This window comes from Lissotriton vulgaris, chromosome 8 (assembly GCF_964263255.1).
Source record: "Lissotriton vulgaris chromosome 8, aLisVul1.2, whole genome shotgun sequence".
Classification (NCBI taxonomy): domain Eukaryota; kingdom Metazoa; phylum Chordata; class Amphibia; order Caudata; family Salamandridae; genus Lissotriton; species Lissotriton vulgaris.
This window is the reverse complement of record NC_141696.1, coordinates 1460667142-1460680887: the sequence shown is the minus strand read 5'-3', so window position 1 is coordinate 1460680887 and position 13746 is coordinate 1460667142. Positions and strand designations below refer to the sequence as shown.

At 43.4% G+C, this 13746-nt stretch overlaps 1 protein-coding gene across 2 annotated transcripts in view; it reads right to left on the bottom strand.

The window, feature by feature from the left end:
* TEX55 (testis expressed 55) overlaps positions 1 to 13746 on the bottom strand; it is a 600480-nt gene that overhangs the window by 379243 nt on the left and 207491 nt on the right. The window contains exon 8 of one of the 2 annotated variants that reach the window (XM_086935533.1): positions 10163 to 10219. The exons of the other annotated variant lie outside the window; for it this stretch is intronic. Within the exon in view, the coding sequence (XP_086791659.1) occupies positions 10163 to 10219 (57 nt within the window). The remainder of the gene's footprint in view (positions 1 to 10162; positions 10220 to 13746) is intronic. 2 annotated transcript variants of the gene reach the window in all.

Genomic DNA, 13746 nt, shown 5'->3' with positions numbered 1-13746 from the left:
GACAGGATATCCGTCACCGTTGTCACGGAGTAACCGGTACGCCAAGATCTAAGTCCGGCCATAAGACTTTTAAGACTTTTACAATAAACGTTTTGAACAAATCCCTTTGGTCCTAGTATTCTGCTTAAATGTTTTGTTCAAGAGTGAAAGATTGTTTGGATCACCACTGTGTCCTGGAAAGTTGAACAGGACTCATAGGTAACCTGAAAACGCTGCCCGCACAGCACTACTTAGTAGGCTAGTGATAGGGCTGCGGTCCAAAGTGTATTTTTTTCTTAGTGTAGTGCATTCAACTAAGCCCTTGCACTCCTGGCATAAAAGTGTGACCCCTGAAAGTCTGGAAAATCATAGAATTTTTATAATTTGGTGCCTAACGCCAGCTTTTAGATTTTTATGAACATTTGAGTCGTTTTTGAATAAACACAGGTAAAAGAACTGAAAATTAGAAATACACAGAGACGTCCATTGTAATTGTGGTAACCTCCTTCAGATAATCAATCAATCAGCATTTGTAAAGCGCTACACTGTTACCCCTTGGGGGTATCTGGGTACTCTGGATGCAATGCCTCAGTCGAAAAGCCAGGTCTTACGTTGCTTTTTTAAGTCTGCCATGGGCGGTGCAGTTGGAAGATGAAGGGGCGGGTCGCTCCAGGTCTTGGCGGCAATGTAAGAGAAGAAGCGGCCCGCTGCGGCTGGGACAGATGTGTGGGATGCGCACGGGCTAGTGAATAAGAACAAAGGTGTCTTGCGGGTTGATGGAAAGTCAGTCGCGGGTTGATGTAAGCCAGTCCTTGGTTGTATAGAGCTTTGTAGACCTGCATGAGGATCTTGAATTGGCATCTCTTCTGGCTGGGGAATCAGTGGAGATTTCTGTAGTGGGGTTATGTGGGTCCATATGGGGAGGTCAAGGATGACTCTGGCTGCTGTGTTCTGTGTGGTCTGGAGTCTTCGGAGGAGCTGGGTTGCAATGCCAACATAGAGAGCATTGCCGCAGTTGAGGTGGCTGGTGACGAGGACCTGAGGGATGATTTTTCTAGTGTTGATTGGGATCCATTTGAGGTATTTGCAGAGCATGCGAAGGGTGTGGTAGCAGAAGGGGGCAACTGATTTGACTGGTCATTTCATGGTCAGTTTGCTGTCGAGGACGATGCCTAGGTCTTTTGGCGTGTGTTTTGGTCCAAGTTCTGCTGGCCATCAGCTGTGGTCCCATATGGAAGTGTTCTTCGCAAAGATGAGTACTTCTGTTTTGTCAGAGTTGAGTTTAAGGTAGTTGTCTCTCATCCAGTTGTCTACATTGGTCATGGCATCACAAAGTTGGTTCTGGTGGTGGAGCCGTCTTCGGTGAGTGAGAAGATGAGTTGTGTGTCATTTGCATATGAGAGTATGTTGAGGCCATGGGATCTGACAATGTCTGTGAGGTGGGTCATGTAGGTGTTGAACAAGGTGGGCTGAATGAAGATCCTCGGGGAACGCCGCAAGTGCGTCTTTGGGTTCGGACGTAAAGGCAGGCAGCTGGATGCTTTGAGTGTGTCCTGTGAGAAAGGAGGGGATCCACTTGAGGGCGTTTTGCTGTATGCTCTTTGGAATATTTATGTATGGACCTGACCTAGATTATCCTGGAAAGGTGGTGGAAGAGAAATAGTTTGACCCGACCAACATTCCCATATTTTATAGAGAGTCCAAGAAGCCAGAGACAAGCTATCTAATTTGAAGCGTTTAGAGTCTGCCACAGGCAAAGAAAAGGTTTTTCGAGCTGCTGCTGGGAGGATCCCAAAGTAGGTGATAAAGTTCAAGAAGAATATTTGGGCCATTTTTGTTCTTTGGGTAGAAGACACTGTACCGAAATCCTGCTTCTGGTGCCTGGTTCAACAATAATCATGAAGATGTCCAAAGATCACGTTAAAAAACACGTTGCAGCCAATTCTGTACAGCAGACCCCCTCTAACACCAAGGAGTCTTCAGAATAGAGCTTTCTACCCCTCCCTACTCTGAAGGAGCTATCCCAGAAAGAGTGCAGCGACAATGAAAGCTTGAGTCCCAATCCTGAAATTGTCAAGTCTGCTGTGCCTCCCGGTTCACACCAAGTAACAGATAACACAGGGGGGTCTGATGCTGTCATGTCTACAGTTGCAACAATTCCAACCAATACTTTGTCTGACTATAAACCGACGATAGTGCTGACATCAGTTGAAACAATGCATTTGCAAGAAAGCTTTATGATAATGACTGTGAATTTCAAACAGATGATTTACCAAAACACTCCACAGTCCCTCAACAGAATTGATTTCTCCTTGCTTATCTTTGGCTCATGACAGGCATTTAATACGACCATGGGCCTAATTCTGGATTGCTACACAGGTTTTTTCCTTGTTTATGTGGCTCATCAGTTAACTGTTTTTTTTGCTATTATTGATTGGACATTAAGTTCCTGATAAAACTTGATCACTGATAATAAGTAAATATATTCTCATGGGTTTGCTAAGAACATCTCCATACAAGGCTATGAGTTTTGGAAAGAAAATATTGAAGAGAAAAGAGTTTGGGTAGCAAACATTTGGCAGGTACAAGGTAAAGAATCCTTGTTTAGAGGATGTATAATACCCAGAGAAAGGATTTTCCTGTACAAACCATTCCAACAGACAACTTTTCTGGGATTAGGAACCATGGAAGATTTAAAACGCTTTCCAACAGAAAAGATGAGTTAACACAATTCCCGAATTAGCAAATGAAAGCAAACAAGACTGACATTAAATTAAATAGTATGTTTCGGAGTGGAACGCATAGCTCCGCTGTTAGACCGGGACCCGGAGGGTCGGGCGAGTACAGGGGGAGAGGCCTCCGGTGAGGGCCCTCTCCGGGAACCGTACAGACAAGTAACTTCCCCCCCACAGATAGACACCACGCAGAGATGAGTTCTGCACACTTTTATGTATCTCTTTTAGGCAAGGTAACTGACGATACAGTAGGACCAGGATGCGAGGGTCCTGTCAATTCTAGTCTCTTTAGGGAAAAGGGTAGTGGGACAGTCTGAGTACCGGTCCGGTACCGAAGCAGCAGAGGGCGAGCTCACAATCCTCGAGCTGTGTGGTTCGCAAGGAGGGCCGCGGCAGCGCCAGCAGGCCTTGAAGATGGTTTACGACGAGGAGGGCTGCGGCAGCGCCAGCAGGCCTTGAAGATAGTTTACGACGAGGAGAGCCGCGGCAGCGCCAGCAGGCCTTGAAGATGGTTCACGACGAGGAGGGCCGCGGCAGCGCCAGCAGGCCTTGAAGATGGTTCACGAAGAGGAGGGCCGCGGCAGCGCCAGCAGGCCTTGAAGATGGTTCACGAAGAGGAGCTGCGGCAACGCCAGCAGGCCTCCAAGGAGGAGTTTGTCTCGGTGTCTCTCGACTCCAGGATACAACTGCCTTCCTGCTCTGGAGCTGCCTCAGTTATAGGTCTGGCGCCCTTTGATGTCCGGACCCTCGCACTTGGAGGTCGGGAGGTCCGGGATGAGAGAGTCCAGACACCCAGCAGGGGGGTGGAGCCAGCGCCCGGGGAGGCTGGGGGCGATCGACACCTGGTGGAGGGGAGCCCTCGACACTCCTTCTCCCATTGACCTGCCAAGTGGTCTCTTCACCCCCTGGGTGGATGGTGGTGCCTCGATGTCGGGGCCTGGCTGGGCCCGAGGCCGGGTTCGACCCGAGGCCACGAGTCGTGTAGTGTCCAAAATGGCGGCTGGGCCGGCGACCGGGGTTCTGGAAGGGACCCGGGCCAGCCGATGCGGTGGTGTTCAGGAGCCAGGGTTCCGTCGGGGAAGGGCCGGGGGTTGCCCCGGCAGGTGGCAGGAGGGGTTCTTGTCCGGGGAACAGGAAGAGCAGGGGTCCGAGACCCGCCATGCGGGGAGGGGACGGCCGGCCACGAGGCCTGTCCAACATCCGCTAACTTGTATCCTAAAGTAATAGCCTTATGACCTCTTGATGCAGACAGATGCATGAAACGGTTTCTTTCCCACACTCCTGGTCCTTGATTTAATCACTCTATAAGAACAACCAGGAGCTTTTCAGGTCCAGCACACATGCTTCTAAATCATTACGATTCAGGTATATGGGTCTGCAGTTCCTAAAGACGTAAGAGACAGTACTACAGTTCCAGGGAAAGGAATGTGCTCCAATAGGTGCACAGACCCTCACACACCCAAAAGGGTGTCACGCTTCATCACTGGGCTCGCTCCTAATCAGACCGGTGCTGGAATGGCACTTACTAGGGGGCTCTTTGCCGGAGGTCTTTTTTATAGCTGTATGGTAAAGTGGGGGTGGGTGGGCTTTATGATATGTGTAAGGTGTTCTAAAGTGTGATTTAAAAATAGGTGATGTGATACTCAGTGTCAGAACTATTTAATGATTGAGATGACTAGCCTAATTAAAAGAATAATGTGCTAATTTAGGAAATAATTAACCTAATAGGCATTGTGAATTTAGTGATTTAAAACATCAGGCCAACAGATTTCATGCCGGAAATTGTCTTGATTTCGAACAATCCCTATCAGGAGAATATTTTATTCTGGCATCGATAGATTGACGATATCCTGATCTTTTGGCAGGGAAGCTGAGATACATGCAGTCTTTTTATAGAATGGGTGAATACACTAAATCCCTTCCTACACTTCACGGGCAACACTTCTGATACAGGATTGCCATTTGTGGATCTCATGATCCAATTGACAGGTGGAAAGCTGCATGCGAAGATATTTTTTTTAAAAAACTACTGACAGCCATAGCTTGCTTACATATGACAGCCATCACCTTTAGGCCCTAAGTAAAACCTTTCATATGGGCAATTCCTGTGACTTTGCCAGAACTGTAGTGGGATAAGGGACTACATAGAACAAGCCAAGGAGCTTACCGACCACCTTAGGCATGTCACCATCGTGTGAAATGTATTTCAACTGCGCAGAAACGCACACAACATAACAATAGGGAAGCTCTACTAAAATCCAGGGAAAGGCCCAAATCTGACATTCTCAGGTGTTACTACTTTTACCCCTGAATCCAACACAATTCAGAAAATCATAATAAAATGTTGGAAGATTCTGCAGATTGGTAACCCGGCAATACCCCTCAAAAGCTTTGCATTTAAAAGAACGGCCGATCTCAAGGACATGCTTGCCCATACTAGACCTAAAAACCTGCTGGTACTATACAAAAACAACTATGGAACCTACCTCCGGTAGTGGTCCACTATCCATGTAGGCAGTGTAATGTATGTGGCCTAATAGAAGCTAGCAAAACCATTCAGCTAAATAACACTTCCATATGGTCACAGAACAAACACACTAACAGTAATTAAAAAAAACTGTATTACATTATCACGTGCCTGTGCAAAATGATATAGATAGGCATGACGACAAGTGCAGTGAAGGTGAGGATCACTGAGCACCCCAGCAATATATGGTGCAAAAAACTAACCACAAAAATTAGCACATACTTTGTAACTGCGGGCCATTTTGCGGATGACCTGAAATGGACTGATTGAAAGCCCACCAGCACACAAGTCAAGTGATCCTTTCTAGAAAAGAGCAAAATTGGATCTTTCGGCTGTCGACACATACAATTGGCCTGAATGATGACATTCCATGGGTGGGATTAAACATGTAGTACACACATCAGATTTTATATGTTGGTATCACATATGGACCAAAGTGATACTGGTCATGGATAATAACAGTAACAACAATGAATCCCATTATAAATTTTAACAGTGTCTGTCAATCTGAATTACAAAATCAAGACATCAGTGCACATATGCCCATGGGTTATTTCTATTATTAACAATCACTTTCCCAACTGAATGACACTTATTCGTGCAAGCCATTCAGTCCCTAGGGAACAGGATAAAATTTAGTAAGAGGTTGCTTCTACCTGTTTTATTATTATGCTTTGCCCTAAAACGAGTTTAAGATAAATTAATAAATGCACATCATGTACCAATGTAAGGAGGTATGGATAGTACTTCCTTTACCTCAATGCGAAGTCTCAGTACTCTAAAAAAAAATCCCGACTGGGGTTAGCGTCCAATGCATGCATGTCGATGCTGCATTCATAAACACCACGCCTACCCGACTCTGCTCTCTTAGATACAGCAAAGCCGGGTTAGGTCTTGCGATGGACGCTGCCACGCGTCTGAGTAAGTATGAGGGCTCTAACCGAAGCATACAAAACAATGGTAAGACCTGCTTGGTACTGACAAGACCTGCTGCTGACTCAACTATTTAGGACGCTTATTGGGCATTACCTCTGCTTGTTTTCATGAGGCTTGATGCAATACCCAAATGAGGTAAGTGCGCCAAACAATCATTAGCAGAAGTATAAGTGCATGAGTAGGTATGAAAAATGCACAACTACTTCCTACATCATGAGTGTGAGTTACTTTTCGAGCTCTCATGCCTAACTCAAGACAGTCCCACATTCATATTCATATCTGCTTGCACAAACCCTCTAGGTCATTCACTCCTGTGTGATCCCATTACTTTGCATGTAATTTGTAAAACTTTAAAGCCAGGTCAGGTTGTACATTATCAATTGCACCTGTTCTATACTTCCTGACTCATCATATACTCTTGTATAATGGTTCATATCTAATAACAGCTAATGAAAGCTGTTGCAGAATGGCACATGGCCAACCCTATTTGATAAATGTATCAAAAGTGATAAAAAGTTCTTAGAATAGCCTTGTATCCCCCACCCTGTAGTGTGCTAAAAAATGTCCCTTGGCCTCGAATAGACACAGGCAATATGCGCTTTGATAAACTAAGCAAGCTTTTTGACATTTTGATACAAAAACAAACATTTGACTTACAGACAGCCTGCTTTGCTTCAGAGATTCAGAGACGTTTGCAGACACAGTATCTTATTCATTTCACAGACGGTGCACCTTCAAGTCCTCAGGCACAACGGGTAATGTGCACTTCTTCATAACCATTGGATCTGATCTGGTAACTAGATTTAAAGCTTTTTTGGACTGATTCCATTATTTTTTCACTCCTTGTTTTCAAGTCTCTTTGGCAGATGCCCTGCAGTCCTTTCATCACTGACTATGACATTCTCTTTATAGGAAAGAACATGTATCAGTTCCCTCAACAACATGGAGTCCACTTACCCAGCTGAGCAGATATGCAGAAAGCCCCCAGCATTTTATGTGGCTCTTGCCTCTTGGTACTGAGTGAGTACTGGGCTTTGTATTTTCGTGAAATGAATGCTCTGCAAGTGAGAGCCGTGATTTGGTGCATGAGCTGTGTGCAAGAAATCATTTTGGAGATGCCTTTGGAGATGCCTTCATGGGCATCAACAGAAAACAACTCCTACAACTGCAGAAGTTGCTTTAAACCTACTGCAAAGCAATGCACCTACCAATTACCGAATATGCTCAATATGATGGATTTTTCTCAACACTCAAATCATCTACAGCTATTGAATTAATGAACAAAGCAATATCACCACTTCTACAGCATCTGTTCCAATGTGTTTATACATCTCCGTCACTAGCACCGCCAAGTCAAAAGAGCTACATCATCGCATTGACAATACCTCACATGTTGCTACAAAGGCTCCAGGAAACTATGGAAACTATATACCACCATTATTGATTGGAAAAAAAAATATTTGGGGCCATATTACATTTATGGTGCACTTTCCCTGTTTGGGCCACGACACACTTTTTAATAAGTGCGCTGTGCGCAAACAGGCAGAGTGTACCGTATTAAAGTGAATGTGCTACCCCCAGGGCAGCCACAAACATGTGCTGACCTAGGCGCAGTGCATTCAAGTGAAATACGGAGCGGCTGCTTCAAAGCTGCTACGAGTTTCAATGTGCAGGCGGCAACAGTGATTGACTGCACCCGCCGCCAGGGGGAAGTCTTGAGGGTCCATGGAGCACTTTTCTCCACTTCAGAGGGCTGCCATCGGAGGGGGGAGTGATAGTGCACCAACTTGTTGTGGTGCACTTTCAGTGCGCCTCCTGACAGCTTCTTTGCCTTTGTACCCATGTCCATAATACGGAGCGGGCACAGAGGCAAAGTGATTTTCATGTTCGCGCCCCCGCAGACACACAAAGCGGGCATACATGCCCGTGGCGCCCCCAGGGCACTTTATGTAATATGGCCCCTGATCTATCTTCAACCTATAGGGAAAAGACAGTTTCTGCTTTCCTGAAACTAGATGCAGGAAAGTACCGTGGGACAGTTTCTGTACCTTTCTGGTTTTTATCTTTTTCCCTAGATGTATTTGTTAAAAACCCAATATAATACTTGGTTTGCTTATCATGAAAACACATCTTACATTATGCACAATATATTTTTGTATATATTAAGTTTTAGCATGTTTTATATGCATTTATGCCTGCACCCATCATTCATTTGTCAGAGACCCATATACTTCAACAAAAATCAGGTTTTATTCAGTTTTATATGCATTTTTCCTCTTAATGATTATCATGTATACACTGTTTATGTGTAGTGTCATCTTTAGGATTCACAAGCCTCTAAATGAGTAACCTCTACCCCTAAGTGGGGATGTCATGAACACTGTAACAGACTCAATTTTAGTAAAGTTAGCCTGTTTTTCAATTTCTCGACTGCATATCTTTAGCCTAATGTGTGAAGGTCTATCTCACTTCTTGTTTATTATCTGCAACGACAGGCGCCACAATTCTAGTATGGTCCTTCCCGATTCAGATCTCAAAGTTTTAATGATGGCCACTTGGAAATCAACATGTAGACAGAGGTGGGGCATTTTGGGTCCTGATAGCTTAGTCTGTTAAGAACTACAAGTCTCCGAGCCTCATTTTATTTTGTAAAAACAAGATAAAATCAGTGGAAGAAGCCTATGTAAAGTCCAGAATTTGACTATTGATTCGGAGAAAGTCTTTGTGCTAAGAATATCGCCAGAGGGCACGCCAAATTACGGGATCAGCCACTCTCAGACAGAAAGCTTGATCTAGTTACCTGGTAGAGGGTGTTTTAAGCAGTGAATTGGACAGGCAACCCAAACAACAATGGTCAATGGGCCTTATTTAGAGCTTGCCAGAGAGGATACTCCGTGACAAACATGACGCCTTATTACAAGTGCTTTACAGCCAATAACACTTGTAATATGGCGGACCGGACCGACAAACAAGGCCCGATGGTTGCCCTCCTACTCCTCCATCAGCTTGGTCTTCTACTTCATATCATTAGCAACCCAAGATGCTGTAGCCTGGCACGACCAGTATCACACATTACAGTCTTGTAAGGAAAGCAGTTACTAAAGTGAAAAGCTTCAAATATCTACTCTTTGGAGTAAATGAGAAATAAGTTAGTGTAACTTAAGCACCAAGCAAACCTCCCTGCAGAAAATCAGTACATCCATTTTCAACTCCAAGATTCGAAACAGCTGGAGATGTAGACATGTTTATCACTTTGGGGAGGAATGTGCAGAATTACATAATAACCTAGAAACATGTGAATACTTATGCTTACTGCATGATCCTCAAGCCTATGAAAGAACCACCTGGCATTGATAAAAGAATAATCTAAAACAGAATGAGTAATGGAAGGACCCTTGAGGAAGTTAATCAAGCCATCAATATTTGCTGTTCAGGTGAATGGTCAGGCTTTGTTACAAGCCAGATTCCAAAAGTATTTTCACACCTAAGTGACAAGTAAGTGCAAAGTTACCTTTATTCAGGAATACAAAATCACAGCTGTGATCCACAAAACAGCTAAAGAGCTTCTGACAACTTTGAAAAACTCTTGTAGACAATATTTCCTGTTACCTAGTGGTCACATGAACTTACGAAATGTTGTTCCGTCTCAGTATTTGGTTTTCTTGTCCTTGGTTTGTTTCCTCTCCTCTCCTTCTCTACTTTAGACAAACCACTTCTATTTTCTAGTATTACTACTGTCCTTACAAGGACAAACAGTATCATCAATTTATTTCTCAGTTGTCTTATTGTATACCTTGTGGTTTCTAAGAATAATATTAGACTTTCTAACACATTAATATGTATAACAGGACAACTCTGAACACTACATCAGCTTTTTACAGTTTTTTTAGGAACATTCAAAGGAAGTGGTTTGATCTTAGCATCACTTGTGTATACTTTTATAACTTTGAACCCACAGTTATTCTATCTCACTAACTGCACTCACCCCCGTAATCTTGAACAGAGAAGATACGCTGCATAGTTCGTCGTCAAGTAGTCCTTCCTGAATATAAAGAAGAGGAGAGAACATTAAAAATGAAAAAGAGCTAAGCACAACTTTCTAGAAGCATCCAAAGAAGCTCAGCATTCAATGCTGGTTGGTTCAACGTGTCACTAGTTTTAGACATTGAGGAGTATGGTGAATTAGTGGCCACCTGAGCAGGGAGGGTGTGGTGTTTATGGTTCTGTAGAGGATGAGGCACCCATCACTCTTATGGGGATTTTATGACCATTTTTGTCATCTTTATTTATTGGATTCCCAGATCTTCCTTTCTTTACAGACCCCTGTCGTATCTAGTTAGCCTTTGTCATGTCAACCCGTTTCCTGTTTTGATTTCACACTGGTCCAAATTGTCATTAGCGCTAGACAGTTTGGCAAACTGATCTTTCTATCTTTAATGTAAGCAGTGAGCAAGCACAGTAACCAGAACACCACAGCCAAATATCTGCTTCTGTCGGAAATACTGAAAATAATATCTATATATTTACAGACAGTCTACTTCGAAACCGCCCATCTACAAACACATTAATTGAGAACATATATTCAAAAGCAGCACACAAGAACCATGGAGTATGGTTTCTCTTTGCAAGTAATATATTTGTTTAGCGGTAGATAATTCACTACATGGACTGAAATTATCAAAACAAGGTGCTCTGTGTGCAGTGTAACAAGTACTCGGGAAGCAGTGAATGACAGTGGAAGGCTTAAAATACATAACATCGATTTGTTCTTATTGGAACTCATCGGTCCATCTCAATATGTAGTTCCGTTGGTGATGGATGCTAGTTTTCAAGAGTCCATTAGTTTATCCAGCCCCCTTAGAGTTGTACCCACTTAAATAGCATTGACGTTTCGGCCCCAAAGATTCAGTGTGATACTTTATCCTCAAATGGGATCTTCCTCAGAACAGCATACGGAAACACCCTAGTCATATGAGTGTACTCAAAGCAGATAATCGCCTCAAAAAGTTGTCATAACCTCCTCCAAAAACGCCCCAAATAGTCGCCAATGCTAGGATCGTGGTGGTGTTTTGGAGACTAACTAAATTAGATCCAGTAACTTAACATTGCATCGACAATGTGCACACACATTTCTCACTCAGACACGTACAGCATGAGCAAGCAATTTGAGGACACGTGGAGGAATAAGGGCTGGATAAAGTAATGGAGTCTTAAAAACCTATCAGGCATCAATGGATCCACATATTGGGGTTGACTGACGAGCACCTTGTTTTGATGAATTTTCACCTATGTAGTGAATTGAACTACTACTGCTAAGAGAAAACTATACTACATGGTTATTGCGCACCTTAGAACAGTGGTTCTTCACCTGTGATCCGGGGACACTCGGTGATCTGCAAAGCTTTCTCAGGGTGTCAGAGACTATAAAGTGAATACAAATAGAGAAGAAATGTACAATTGAAAATGTTAAAAATGTTCTGTAAATGTGAAGACATTTGAAACTGGAGGCTAAAAATTAAGTTAGTATCCTCAGTTTGATTCATGGGAGCAATGCAAGTGCATCAAACAGAATACAGTATGAGCGATAAGTAGCTCCTGTGTATTGTTTTGCGGTTCAAATCATTGAAAGTGCTTATGCTGGGGTCCTCAGCTTCCAGTAATGACTCAATAGGGGGTCCCAATAATGTTTCAATGGAAGTCCCTGGGTTCCGTGAATTATTATTATTAATATTATGAACTTTTAGTGCGCATAGCTATATTCGCAGGGTTTCCTGCGCAAGGCAGATAGGGGGAATGCAGAGAGCTAAGTAAGTTGGTTAGAAGAGCCAGGTCTTTAAGCCCGTGGAAAAAGCAGGAAGAGACACACAGTCCCTCAATGGAACTGGAAGGGAGCTCCAAAGTTGAGGGCCTAGACAGGCAAAAAAACAGTCTTTCATACTGGACAGGTGAAATCTCAGTACAATAAACTGGGTCTGTTGCGAAGATCAGAGAGGACAGGATGGGTGATATGGATTAACCAAATCCAAAATGTATTTGGGACCAACTCCGGCTTTTGCCTACATAGAGATTTAAACTTTATGCAATATGAGACAGTAAGCGAGTGCAGCTCACGGAGAAGGTTAGAAACGGAGGCAAATTTGGGTAACCGATAAGGAAGCCTAGCGGCAGCATTCTTCCCAAGCCGAAATTGCTGGATAGTGGTTTTATCAGCTCCCAGGTATAACACATTGCCGTAATCCAATCTAGAGATAATGAGAGCTTGAATTGCTTTCCTTTGTGCAGAGAAGGGGATCAGCCAAAGGATCTTTTTAGCCATTTAAGTACTGCAAAGCAGGTGGCCATCGCCCTACCCACTTGTGGTTTCATAGATAATGATTTGCCCACACTAAAGCTCAGGTTCTTAACCTTGTCCGAAGGTGTAGGTGGAACATCTAAAGCGACAGGCCAGTGACGAGGTACCCAAACATTGAGCTTCTTGCCCAATATCATGACCTCTGTTTTATCACCGTTGAGTTTGAGTAGGTGTTAAACGTCCAAAAGGAAATCTTACTCAAGCCCAAGCTAAGATCAGAAGACCCATGCCCCTGAGCAGATGACAAAGAGGAGATAATCTGTGTGTCATCGGCATGGGAAAAGAGAGACAGCCCACAGCTTTCGACCACCTCGGATGAGGGGTGGATATAAATGTTAAATACCATTGGACTCAGCACAGAGCCCCAGCGGAACTGCAGAAGAAAGGGCTTAGGAATTAGCCCTAGTGTCATATAGATACTTCTTTATATATACTGTGTTAAGTTAGCATGAGCTTATTACATGTTTAAACGCCATTTTTCCTTCGGCTTCAGTTTGCACACGACACATACTTGTTGTTGTAGCTTTCAACCTAGAAGAGCGATGTGATTTATTTGAGAATAATATGTTATTACTCTGATATCAGTTTTGCTTGGTACACTGTCTGAACAGTGAGTGCTAAACCCTCTAAGAATAACTCGATACAAGGTTGCTGGGAGGTCTGATCTTCGCACCACATTAGACATAACATAAATACAGTTGCTGCCAACATTGGGCTCTAAGCGGGTTTAAGATAGAGTTACAGGGAATGCAAGAACACACTTGATGATGCTTCGCATGCATAGAGCTGGTGGCAGATGATGTGATCCTCTCCTCCTGACATTTAGAGGTATGGGCCCGCCCTGCTAAAACCCAAAAGAGTCCTTCATAGATATAATATAATATGCTAAATAGGGAGGTGAGAAATAGGTGTTGTTAATTCCTATTCATTTCAGCATTATAATATGCTATCACCGTTTGCTTACTATGGACTAGTAACTATGCTGATAACTTTGATTCTTATAATCAGTTTGTTAGTATTATACAAGATACTGCGTTTGAGAACATTGCATTGATTATTAAATATTTCAAATATGCACGTGTCCTCATTTACTCCAAGTTCTGGTTTGAAATGATTAAAGAGCGAAAGAATGTTCATGTGTTCCACGATACCTGAGGTAACCTAAGTTCATGTTCTGGTTTGTCTAAGTCATTGGGAGTTTGTTATGACCAATGAGA